General features: G+C 49.4%; 1 protein-coding gene across 1 annotated transcript in view; it reads right to left on the bottom strand.

The window, feature by feature from the left end:
- Positions 1-13,397, bottom strand: part of TMEM178B (transmembrane protein 178B) — a 358,912-nt gene that overhangs the window by 239,849 nt on the left and 105,666 nt on the right. The window contains exon 2 of the mRNA XM_042926669.1: positions 953-1,066. Within this exon, the coding sequence (XP_042782603.1) occupies positions 953-1,066 (114 nt within the window). The remainder of the gene's footprint in view (positions 1-952; positions 1,067-13,397) is intronic.

The following is a 13,397-nucleotide window of genomic DNA, read 5'->3' as shown; positions in this document are numbered from 1 at the left end:
CAATAAAGGGAAGAAAGAGGTCTTCACCCTTCTTCTAAGTTGATGAAACAATTTAACCAACAATAGAAGACCCTCCTTTTTTTAGCCTTGTGACATTCTGTGGGGGGAAAACCGCAATAGGAAAGAACCGACAAATTCAAGAGAGGCAGCACAGAGCTTAAGAATAGTAAGAATGTGTTCCCATGAAGAGCCATGCCAGCAGCAAATGAGAACATCCCTGACACAGACAAGCAGGATATCCCCATGGAACAGAAAAATAAAAATAGGCAACTGTTTGCTCATTAAGTCATCCTCCTATCATGATTTAAGTCTCAGCAGGTCCCTGACCAAGCAACTCCCTAAACAATGGAGGCAGATATTCTGATCTTTGCTGAGTCATCACATGCGAACTGGGTCCCAAAGCCTCTCATTCTTGGGAAAACAGAAACATGTAAGTTGAGGACGAGATCCTACCCCTTGGCAACCCACCCAGATGCATACTGCCAACACTTTGCAGTATGCAACCCCCAGCTGGCCTCGCCAGGTAGAAAGGATAACACGAGGGATTTTACAGGTTGCCATGATAATACTCCAAGCAACTCGGGGACACGCTGAAGTTAGATCCCAGGAGCTGGTTTTGTTCGGTAGGTGAAATCTAAAACGTCTACCTGGGTAATGACATAAGATTACTAATCGTTGTCTGTTGGTGGTTTTTTTCGTTTCTTGGGTTGTTTTTGGGGGGTTTTCATTTTTAATTTTAGAAGCAAACTCTTTAAATCTAATGCAATCAAAACCAACTGAGGCAATTCTGAGCCCCAGGCATGGACAGTTTAAGGAATTACCATCCTGCTCTGAGACTGTCCACAGGCCTAAGAGGTACACCCATACTGTCCGGAACAAGCTGTTGATGGGCATCCAAACCTCCGTGACCTCCAAAGGTCACCACCAAAGAAAGAAACTCAGGTGTACTTACGAAGGGCGTGCCACTCATCCTGACGGATGGTCTTCGTGATGTTGAAAGTGAGGTTCCTGGGGATGGTGGCTGAGGAGTAGTGGTATTTGATGTACGTGCATCGTTCAATTTCTCCTGGCAAAGAGAGACAGGAAATCAAACATTAATGAGGCGGCAACCATGTCTGGGGCAGTTTCTGGTTTCTGCCCAGAGAAACTGGGCAGTTTTCTGTCCTGAGGAAAGAGACTGGTTTCATTTTAGGCCTGGTGACACCTATAGTTTAGACAAGGCAGTAACTTTGACCCCAAAAAGTAAGGTCTACTCTTAAGAGAGTAGAACTGAAGTCAAACACCATCGATTTAGACAGAAAAAAATACCTCTCTGGCATCATTCAGAGATGGGAAGAGTCAAAGTTTAGGCCAATCGAAGCTTGCTAAGAAAGTAGTGTCCGTGGTTTTTTTAACCTTAAGAAAATCAACTTTCAAGTCACGGGAAGAAATTTGGCATCAAGAGCCAGTAACAAGGATGCCTGTTCAGCCAGTTAAGTGACCGACTTCAGCTCAGTCATGATCTCCTGGTTCGTGAGTTGGAGCCCCACGTCAGGCTCTGCACTGGGGGTACGGAGCCTGCTTGGGATTCTCTCTCCCTCTTTCTCTGCCCCTCCCCCATTTGTGCAAGCGCTCTCTCTCTCTCAAAATAAATAAATAAGCTTTAAACAAAAGAGAGACAGTAACACTTTGTACCCATAGACTGATACAGAACAGGCTTTGCTTTAATGATGTCATCTGTGCCTGTAGCACACACGGTCTTACGGAATGGTGAGCCACAGAGGCCTCTTCCCTCTCCTCTCTCCCATGTCCTAACCTCATCTCTGAGTACAAAGCACTCAAATCAACGTCCATCTCCTTGAACCAGCCTCTTCTTCTCAAGCGTTTTGGAAAAAAATCGGGCTCCTTCACACACTCAACACCTGGTCCAGTAGAACCTTTACTGCTAAGTTAGCAATGCACGCTTTGCTAGTCAATTATCAAAATAAGTCTATATCGTGGAGCAGAGTTTTTCAAAGTGTGGTCCGGGGACATCGGCATCCTCTGGGAACTTGCTAGAAATCCAATTTCCCAGACCCAACCCTAGACCTGCTGAACCGGAAACCCAAAGGTAGAGCTGCAATCTGAATTTTAAGAAGCCCTCCAGGTGATTCTGTCGTGCACCTAAGTTTGAGAACCACAGCCTCTGAGAATCTAACAGAATTACCAACGTATTAACTCATAAATCCACCACGTTTGCAAATTCCCAAAGAAAGGAACAATTGGAGGAGTTCCTTCCTTGCTACCTTTGGTCTCCTGCAGCCATGTTGGCTGATGCTTGCATATCTGAGGGATATTAAAACCCAGTGTCAGGGATGGCAAAGAATCCGGAAAGAAGGGATTTTTAAAGGTTAGGGGTTTTAAAATTTGGTTTTGCACCCGAATAGATTTTGATGGTTATCCATTTTGCACCCCACTGATTTTCAATTTATAAGTGGTGGCACGTGATTGAATCATTTGACCCCTGGCTCACTGTCAGCAGGGAACCTGGCAGTCGGTGGAGCGCAATCATTTAGACGGTGCCTCTCGTGAAACCGATGCCTTATCGTAAATCATATCTGGCCAACTGCCCAACTGCCAGTTATTGGCAGACACGCCCCCAATGGGACAGACACCGTTCAAAGAGCCAAAGTTTGGGGGAAATGCTTTTCCTTTAATTTTTCACTTTCTCCACCTGTGTCCCCTTAGCTTATAAGTGTCCTGAAGTCTCTCACATATGCCCCCAGCATTCACCCTGACCACATCCCCAGTCTTCCTTCTTCCCTAACTTCCTATCTTGCTATGCCTCTTGGAAAAGTGGTCTATCACACCACCTCAAGTCACGCTCATACCTAAACCCACACGCTCTAATCTCCCTAACAGTCTCCGCGAATAGCATCACCTCGCATCCATTCTACACATAATAAATCCCCCTGCCATCCCCAATGCCCCCCCACCTCCAGTGGGGCCCCTTCCATCTGACATTCATTGGTCACCAAATTCTGTCAGTTCTACCTCAGAAATGTCCGTGGAGGGGCATCTGGGTGGCTCAGTTGGCTGAGCAGCCGACTCTGGCTGAGGTCATGATCTCACAATGCATAGGTTCAAATCCCACGTTAGGCTCTGTCCTGACAGTGTGGAGCCCCTTTGGGATTCTCTCTCCATCCTCTCTCTGCCCTTTCGCCACGCGTGTTTTCTCTCTCTCAAAATAAATAAGCTTTAAAAAAAGGGGGGGGGGCACCTGGGTGGCTCAGTCAGTTAAGCATTCTCTTCAGCTCAGGTCATGATCTCAAGGTTCTTGAGTTCAAGCCCCATGTCAGGCTCTGTGCTGACAGCTTGGAGCCTGGAGCCTGCTTCAGATTCTGTGTCTCCCTCTCTCTCTGCCTCTCCCTCCCTCCCTCCCTCTCTCACCGCACCCCCCCCCCAAAATAAACATTGAAAAAAATTAAAAAATAGAAAATAAAAAGAAAGAAATGTCCCTGGAAGCCAGCCCATCCTCTGTGCCCTCACCCTCTACCGTAGTTATGTGAATACGACAACCCAGCTAAACAAACGGCCACATTTACTGAAGATTTACTTGCAGGAAAGGCTTGCCAATGGTTTCATACATAAACCAATAGTTTCCAACTCTACTCATGTCGTCGCACACACAGAAGAGATGTGCACAAGGCTCCCCGGGATAGAGATGCGGCTGCCTGGGCCCTGTCGGCCTCCCTGGGACGGAGCCAACCTTCCCAACCCACTTGTAATCCTGCCTCTTCTGTACTCATCCCCATGGCAGAAAACTCTGTTACGGATGTGGCCTTACTTAATCCTCGATACCACCCGGTTACGTAGTGTTCCTACTCTCATCGGCAGGATATGATCCTATTTCACAAATGAGAAAATAGAGGCTCAAGAAGATAAGGCGACTTGCCCCAGGAAATAGCGGCACCAGGATTAGAACCCAGAATCTCCTGACCAGGGCTTCCCTCCACACCGCTGCCCGGACCGTCTTCCAGAGAGGAAACCGTGGTCTCTCCCACACACAGGATAAACCTCACGCTCCTCAGGCAGGAAGCCCCGCCAGGTGGCCTGCCCTGCCCCGAACAGCCCATATCCGTCAGGACTCTGCCCCTGATACACACCCAATCCTCGTAGGAAGTGGCCAAAGTGGCAGCTCCTCAGCAAAGCCTGCCTCGCACGGAAGCCTGTGCCCGGGAACAGAGGAGCAGCAGTGGTTCTGCCTGGACCCTCCTCGCTCCTCCCTGCACTCCTGCCCTCCTGCGGCAGGCACTGAACGGGCTGGGATTTATCTGTTCACCCGCCTCACTCCCCCACTAGATTACGAGTTCCTCAAGGGCAGGGGCCGGTCTCGTCCACTCGTCTCTACCTCCCCGGCCCCAGCACAGGGTGCGCACCAGTAACGTGCGCTCTGAAAGAAGGAAGGAATAACACCAGGCGCCCTCTGGAAAACCGCAGTGGCCAAGGAATCCAACTGCTTCTGCTCTGTGCAAGGGACGAAAATAATTAAGGCAAATCAGAATATAATGAACGAAAGGAGGGCACTGTTGCAGAACTCTGTCTGCGTCTACAGCAAACACCTCTTCGCTTTGCGGACAACGTAAGGAGAGGTTTATTTGATCACAGTGAGGTAGGAAAAAAAAACACGTATGCACAGAACAGCCTCTCGCTGCACTTTGCAAATGTAATCCAAGGGGCAACTAGGTCAGTTTGTTTCCGGTTTTTGTTTTAATTTTTTTCAGTGTTTATTTTTGAAAGACAGAGTGTGAGCAGGGGAAGGGCAGAGAGAGAGGGAGACAGAACCCAAAGTAGGCTCCAGGCTCTGAGCTGTCAGCACAGAGACCGATGTGGGGCTCGAACCCACACACTGTGAGATCACGACCTGAGCCGAAGTCAGACGCTTAACCGACTGAGCCACCCAGGCACCCTTGTTTTTGTTTTGTTTTTAAGAAGAAAGACAAGAGGAAAATATAAAGGGTAGAGAACTGTAACAAGAATACCACCAGTAACTACTTGAACAAACCAAGATCCCACAGGAAATGGCCAGATTGGTGCCCATCACTAAGGTCTGAGAAAAGTATCTGATTTCTTGGCTCAGATCAGGTTCTCTCAGGCTCAAAACAAACTCCACAAGTGGCCACAGGCTCCCGGCAGACCTCGGCCACCTCCCGTGGTCTCCCTCACCCAGCCCACCCAGCCACCCGACACTTGGCAAGAGCAGGCAGGTGGAAAGAGCTGACCAACAGGCACCGCAGGTGACCAGCCAGAGAGCCTGGCTGAAGCTGCCGGAGCGGCCCCGCCGGAGGCCTCCCTGTTTGCTTTGCCTCAGGGACGCAAGCATCCTGTCTTTGACAGCAATTAAATTTGAAAGACTCAAATATTGCCTAAGAAGAAAGGCAAAATATTTATCCATGTGTCTGCAGGTCCTGTCAGTGTGCTGGGCTTTTGTAAATACAGGCACCATCTGGGCACCAAATTCGTGTGCCCAGAACGTGGGCTTCCCAATACAAATAGGTTTTCCTGCAACAATCCAGGGGGGCCACCTGGGAGGCAGTGGAGAAGCGCCTGGGCTTCCCCGGAAAGAAGGTCAAACCTGTCTTCCTGACCCCTACGTTCCAGCCCAGAGACCTCAGCCTGGATAGGACAGGGGCACCCTCAGGAGTGAGGACACCATAAGCCTTCATCTGCGCCGTGCCTTCTGAGCTGGTGACCCTCCCATCTGCCCCGTCGTGCTCCCAGAGAGACAGGATACCCAGATGTGTAGTTAAGAAGAGTTTCAAAACCGGGAAATTTACAAAGCGAGCACAGGGTGTAAAGAGGCCAGCAACGGGTGATACAGGGACCTACGGCTGGCGACAGAAGGGAGTGAGAGAACCCCAAGCCTGGAGAGGCAGAGGGAGTCAGCACCAGACCCTAGAAAAAGTGGCACTTGAAGAGAGGTGATGTGACCTTGGGCAGAGGGTCACAGCCAAGCCACGGTGAGGTGGCTGAGAATAAACACACCCCCCCTCCCTCTCCCTCCCCCTCCCCCAGGAGCTGAATCCACCAGAAGCTGGAAGGGGTGGGGGTCCAGAAGCAGAGAGCAGGTGCGAGGTGGAGGGAATCCAAAGCATCCAGCTCACTCCCCTTTTTTCTCGTTCCTCCCTTGCTCCCCTCAATCTCCCTGGCCCTCTCTCCTTCTAAAGCCATCACTTCCTTACTCCAACCAGCCACCTCCTCCTCCCCTCCACCTCCACCTGCAAGGGAAGGCCCAAAGACAAGGAAGAGTGGGAGACCGTTCCCATCCTTCTTCTCCATTTCAACTCCTTTAGGACCCAAGGCCTAAGTGTGTTAACTCACATTAAGTCCTCAGTGTGATCCTCGCACACAGTCGGTGCTAAGTATTAGTTATTACCCGGGGTGCCTGGGTGGCTCGGTAGGTTAAGCATCTGACTCTTGATCTCGGCTCAGGTCATGATCTCACGGTTCGTGAGTTCGAGCCCTGCATCAGGCTCCTCGCTAACACCATGGAGCCTGCTTGGGATTCTCTCTCTCCCTCTCTGTCCCTCTCCTGCTCTCTTTCTCTCTCTCTCTCAAAATAGATTAAGTAAACTTTAAAACAAAGATTACTAGTTATTACTCTCAATTGCTACCCTAAGACTACTTACTCTAAGGGGACAACAAAGGAAGTCAGAAATTACAATAGCAACCAACATTGACATCATGCCTCGTACATTTTATATACACATACACACATATATACGTAGATCTATAGAATTATATATAGAACAAGAGAGAAAGCTCACACACAATAACCCTCGGAGGCTGGTGCAGCAAGAGTTCTGATGTACATGGGGCATGTGAAGAAACAGACCAGGGAAGGGAGAGGCAGAGATCAACACTCACTTCTGGACTCCAGAGGCATGCTTTTCGACAACACCAGTGTGCAGTTTTCGTCTCCTGTGCCTCTGCTATCAGCAAGACCTGGTTTCTGGAGCACTTATGGGAGGCTTATAGATATTAAGGAAGACTTTTAAGCAAAGTGACTTTTTTTTAAGTTTATTTATTTTAAGAGAAAGAGGAAGCACAAGTGGGGAAGGGCAGCACAGAGCCTGATGCAGGGCTTGAACCCATGAACCGTGAGATCATGACCTGAGCCTAAGTCAGATGCTTAACCAACTGAGCCACCCAGGTGCCCCAGGCAAAGTGAGATGGGATCCACCCCCACTCCATCAAAAATTATCTTCCTTGAACAGCTGCCATAGTACTTTAAGTTCTTCCATGAGAGAGGCGTTACTTTGGATCAAATACTGTTCTAATAGAGCTTTAAAAGGGGCTGCCCCTTCAGGTCATGATCTGACAGTTTGTGAGTTTGAGACCCGCATCAGGCTCTGTGCTGACAGCACAGGGCCTGCTTGGGATTCTCTCTCCCCCTCTCTGGCCCTCCCCTGCTTACACACGTGTGCACGCACTCTCTCTCCCTCTCTCTCCCAAAATAAATAAACTTTAAAAAGGGGAGAAGGGCATGGGGCACCTGGGTGACTCAGTTGGTCAGGTGTCTGACTCTTGATCTCAGCTCAGGTCATGATCTCATGGTTTCATGGGTTCAAACCCCACTTCGGGCTCTGTGCTGACAGCGTGGAGCCTGTCCGGGTTCTCTCACTCCTGTCTCCTCTCTGTGACTCTTTCTCAAACAAAAATTAAACATTTTTAAATAAAAATAAAGAGGGGGCCAAGTGGGTAGCAGTCACCAACACCTAGGTGACTGGCATGAGCACAAGCAAACCCACAACTTGCAGGGCAGGCCCAAGGAGAAAGGAAGACAGGGGAGCACTTTTCTCACGTGAAAAGTGGAGTGACTGGTGCAGCCACTGTGGAAAACAGTATGGTGGATGCCCCCCAACATTAAAAAGAATACTACCATGTGACCTAGCCATCCCACTTACAGGTACGTATTTGGAGGAAATGAAAATACTATCTTTTTTCATTAATCACTTTTTTTTTTTTTAACTTTTGTCTTAAGTAATCTCTACACCCAATGTGGGGCTCGAACCCACGACTCCTGAGATCAAGAGTTGCATGCTTTATGGACTGAGCCAGCCAGGTGCCCCTGAAATCACTATCTTGAATAGACATCGGCACCCCCATGCTCACTGCATCACCAGTCACAATAGCCAAGACATGGAAACAACTGATGTGCCCACCAGTGGATGAGTGGACAAAGAAAACATGGGAGATGTATGTATGTATGTAACAGTGGAATATCATTCAGCCATAAAAAAAGAAATCCTGTCATTTGCAAGAACATCAATGGACCTTCAAAGCATTAGGCTAAGCAAAGTCAGACAGAGAAAGACAAATATTGCAGGATCTCACTTATATGTGGGTTCTAAAAACACCAAGCACATAGAAACAGAATAGTTTGGTGGTTGACAGAGGCAAGGGGGGGGGGATGAGCGGTAGAACTTACTGAGTGAAGGTAGTCAAAAGGTACAAGCCCAGTTGTAAAAAGTCTGGAGATATAATGCACAGCATGGTGACTGGAGTTAATAATGTATATTTGAAGGTTGCTAAGAGTAGATCCCAGTAGTTCTCATCATGAGAAAAAAAATTGGCAACGACGTGAGGTGATGGACGTTCATAGACTTACTGTGATCATTTCACAATACCTGCATGTATCAAAGCAGCACATTATGTACCTTGAACTAAGACGATAGGGATGTTGATCATATTTCAATAAAACCGCAGGAAAATGAGGCTGGGTATGTGACAGTGAAATGCATTTAGGAAAAGTTGGGTTAAATATTTAAATGGTCTACTTACTGCAGGACTTTAAGAGAGTTTCTAATGTATGTTGTGACTCCCCCTACTCTCCCTGGAAGGGACAGGCATGGCAGGCAGACCTTCCCAGATTCTTTTGACCCCAAAGCTTTTTGTATTCAAAGAAAGGTTGCTGCCGCTGAACTGTGAGTTCATCACAATCAGAAACCGTGTTTCTTCTTTACGCTTTTTTACCCAGGGCCAGGTAAGCAGCTGGTGCACAGCGAGGGCCTCCATATACGTTTGGATGAATGAAGAACGGAGATCGGGATCTGTTACTTGATCAAATGATCTATGAGGTAAATGAAGTCGTTGGCTCTGAGTATTTGCTGGCCTCTCCTCAGAAGCCATATCTGGGAGCGACGAGCAAAGCAACACCAGGGTCAAGCGCCCATCTGGGAGCCGTGTTTGCACCATGCCTTGTGGATCTTTGTGGACAGAACCAGAGCGGGGCCTCTGAGCACCCTAAGAGCACCTTGGATCCCACGGCAGCCACAGTGGGCACTCCCGGGAAAGCGGACAGCAGTCACCAAGTCTTCCTGCCTCAACACACTTCACAAGCCCACTTAGTCCACACCAGACAGCCTAGAGAAGAACAGGAGGGGACAGCAAGGGAGTAAGAGCCACAGAGCAAGTGCCCGGGCCCCAGGGAGAGAAGCACAAGGCCCGCTCTGCACAGTGACTCAGAGGGCGACCTCCGGGACCACAGGTGAGGCTCACGTCAGCAAGCAGCTCCACACTGCCCACCGCACGGCTTCCTCCTCCCTCCCGTTTCCCAGGAACTCCCCCCAGGTTCCTGTCGTAGGCCGTACTGGGGCAGCGGGACTAAGAATGATGACCTAAAAGAAAGTAGAGAATATGGTTTATAGGCTTGAAAACAACGTGGGCGGTATTAAGTAAAAGGAATTGGTCCAACGTAATCCTGAAGTCCTCTCGCAGGGGTCACATGGGCACCTAGCGCCTCAGGGAGGCTCTTCTCTTTCTCTGCTTCCGTATCCTCCGTGTTCTTTTCTTCTCTAAATCTTCAAGCATCCTAAGATACGGGGTGGGCTACGGGACCAGCGTGGAGGGTCCACGGGCTTCCTTCCCTGCAGAGTTCCTGAAGAGTCTATTCAATGCCCACCACGCAAGGATGCTCCTATTCTATCCCAAGCCATCCTCACAACAACCCACTGAAGCCAAGACTGGAGAAGACCGCGTAGACAGATGAAGCCCACCCTCCAGAGCCCCTCAGCCAGCAGGGAGAAAAGCCAGTGTCTCTCAGCGTGTGCAGAGCACTTTCAGACACCACAGCTGGAATGACTCAACTCCAGCCGAAGGTTCACCGGGAGCAAGGGCTGTGTTGCAGCCCAAGTGCCTTGTACGTGGAAGCAACCAATGCCTTCACTGGGAAAGGATGAGAGAAGGGGAAGAAGGGTAACGTCCCGGCCTCAGCCTGCCCCAGCCCAGGCCTTGCGGGCTCACTCCCGGGTCTGCCTCCCCCCCACCCCGGGGCTGACCCCCCTTAGTCCCCTTTCTAGCCCAAGGCCTGTGCTCTGTGCTTAATAAATGCAAAGATTAAGGAGAGAGTAGAAACACATGGGAAAAAAGTGAAAACCAACATTAAAAAAGAGAGAGATGACACCAGTTGAAGCTTTAAGCCTTGAACCTCTTCTTTAAAGGGCTTTTTTTTTTTTTAAAGTTAAGATGACCTCTTAGCAAGGAGAGGAAGCAGGGAGCTTTCCCTGTAGTGCGTCAGGAATGCCATCATCAGATTTATTAGCATGGTCAATGTTGAGGACCTTAGCGGCCACGAGAGTGTGGGTGGAGGTTAGGGAATTAAAGGTGTGAGATTAGAAGCAAAATCGTGTCCCGGATGAAAGAACAAAGAAGCAAACCAACAACGCTCCAGGGGCTTCAAAGACGGCAGACGGGCTGGGGTCCCCACCCCTGCCCAGTCCTGTCCACAGGTGGGGCAGAAGGGGGCCAGGGCTGAGAGGGACACCCCCTGGGCAACGCCACCAACCAGCAGCTCTCCTATCTGCCGGGCAACTCCTCACAAAAACCTATTTCAAGAAACCCCACCTCCCCTCCCACCTCCTCTTAGCGCCTTCTGCTCCTCCCAGATGTTCTGAGCCCGAGGATTTGCAAGGCTTATAGCTGCTGCAGGCCTAGCCAGAAAGGTTTTTCTCTAAACTGAGGAAAAGTGTTATGTTTTGGGTTTTAATGCTTTCAAATGCATTCCATTTTGTGTGCTTTGTTTTTGTGCTTGTGGGATTGGCGTGGCCTTTCCATGTTTGTATGCACTGCAAGGCCAGAAATCCTAAACATTTACTTCCTTCAGTCCATGTTACATAAATGTTTATCAGCAGTGGTCAGGGGGGCCCCTCTGATTCACACACGGGCAATTTCATTCTCAAAACGCCTGCTCCCGTCTGCCAGGACCCCAGTCATCCCCCAACACATTTCTGACCGCTCACCTCACCCCGGGCCCAAACACCTTCAGGCTACTAGTTGTAGGCTACTAGTTCAGGCTACTTCTGGCTACTAGTTGTAACAGTGATTTGCACAGAAACCGTATTTCTATCGGTAGTTTTGAGCGAGACAAGCTTGTATTTTTCATCTTTGTTCTCCTGATGGCCAAAATGGTGCTCTGAGGTCTTGGCATTTGTTTTAACAATAGCTTGTGTTTGGGGCGCCTGGGTGGCTCAGTCGGTTTGGCATCCAGCTTCGGCTCAGGTCGTGATCTTACAGTTCCTGAGTTTAGGGCCCTCCATCAGGGTCTGTGCTGATAGCTCAGAGCCTGGAGCCTCCTTCAGAATCTGTGTCTCCCCCTCTCTCTGCCCCTCTCCCGCTTGCACTCTCTCAAAAAATAAATGAACATTCAATAACACACAATAGCTTCTGTCTAATGCAAGCTTTCTATGTATTAGGCATTATACAAAGGAACTTATTATGCATTATTTCATTTAATCCTAAAAGTTAGGTCTGGTTATCATCCCCATTTCGCAGATGAGGACATAGAGGCTCAGCGTCCAAAGGTAAGCTGCCTGAGAACACAAAGCTGTTACACGGCTCAGGTGGGATACAAATCCATCTGACATGTTCGTAAGCAGGGCAGTATACCACACGTGTGAGGAGAAATTGTGACAATCCAAGCTCTTCAGAAATAGAGACCTTCCAAGGTTTTCTATCAGAAACAAGCAAAGCAGGACGCCTGGGTAGTTCAGTCAGTTAAGTGAGCAACTCTTGATTTCAGCTCAGGTCATGACCTCCCGGTTCATGGGATCGAGCCCCACGTCAAGTTAGGCTGACTGCTTGGAAATGCTTGGGATTCTGTCTCTCTCTCTCTCTCTGTGCCACTCCCCTGCTCACACTCTTTCCCTCTCCCTCTCTCTCTCAAAATAAGTAAATAAACATTTAAAAAAGAGAGAGAGGGCGGTGCCTGGGTGGTTCAATTGGTTCAGCATTCAACTTCAGCTCAGGTCATGATCTCAAGAGTTTGAACCTGGCATTGGGCTCTTGAGCTGATAGCTCACAGCCTGGAGCCTGCTTCAGATTCCATGTCTGTCTGTCTGTCTCTCTCTCTCTCAAAAATTAACATTTTTTTAAAAAAATTAAATAAAATAAAAAAGACAGAGAGAAAGCACTTTGGATAGGACTATTGGGCCTGCCAGGAATTCACACCCTCGATCCACCCCCGCCCCCAGACCCACTTCCCCATCTCGTCCACTTGCATATCTTTCACCCCATCAACCTAAGAGGCGTAGCCAGAAAGGGAACGAGGCCAGCTTGGCGCACGTCTTTGGACTCTGCACATCACAGCCTCCTTGCTGATCACTCACCCGCCGTCTGGTTAATAAGCCCTTTGGACAGTTTTCCAGAGCTCCCTCGAGCTCAGCTGCTCGTCTGGGTTCACGGAATGCCGACAATCTCCTCCTCTGTTGAAAAACCTGGACACCGCTCACCTACCTCCAGGCTCACGGCACTTCGGGCACCCCGTCTGACAGCCCAGTCCCCGCTCTCCAACAGGATGGCCCCACTGGATGGAGAAAGCGCCTCCCGTGTCCGTCATCGTCTGGCACTCAACACTCCAATTAGGAACTAGAACGGAGGCCTCCCTGCTGGGTGACTGCCGCGTGCCTCACATCACAACCGAGATCTGTGTCCCCAGTCACCCCACCGAGCACAGTTCCATTTCTCTGCCCGCACCTCCATTCACTCACCAGCCCCTGTTGGTTACTTTATCGAGTGGCTGTCCTCCTTGACCAACATCTAAATAGCACCGAACGCGTCACGATCTCCTGTGCTAAGGGTCACCTCGTCTCTGGGGCGCCTGCGTGGCTCAGTTAAGCGTCCGACTTCGGCTCAGGTCATCATCGTTATGGGGTTCATGAGTTCCAGCCCCACACCAGACTCTGTGCTGACAGCTCAGAGCCTGGAGCCTGCCTCGGATTCTGTGTCTCCCTCTCTCTGCACCCCTCCCCCCATCGCACTCTGTCTCTCTCTCAAAAATAAACATTAAAAAAAATTTTTAATGAATAAAGTTCACCTCATCTTTGGTACGATCTACTTTCTTTATCCTAATTTCCACATTCCTGGGTTCTGAGTGCCTTTTC

The sequence above is a fragment of the Panthera leo genome, chromosome A2, assembly GCF_018350215.1.
Source record: "Panthera leo isolate Ple1 chromosome A2, P.leo_Ple1_pat1.1, whole genome shotgun sequence".
Classification (NCBI taxonomy): domain Eukaryota; kingdom Metazoa; phylum Chordata; class Mammalia; order Carnivora; family Felidae; genus Panthera; species Panthera leo.
This window is presented reverse-complemented; position numbering and strand designations above follow the sequence as displayed.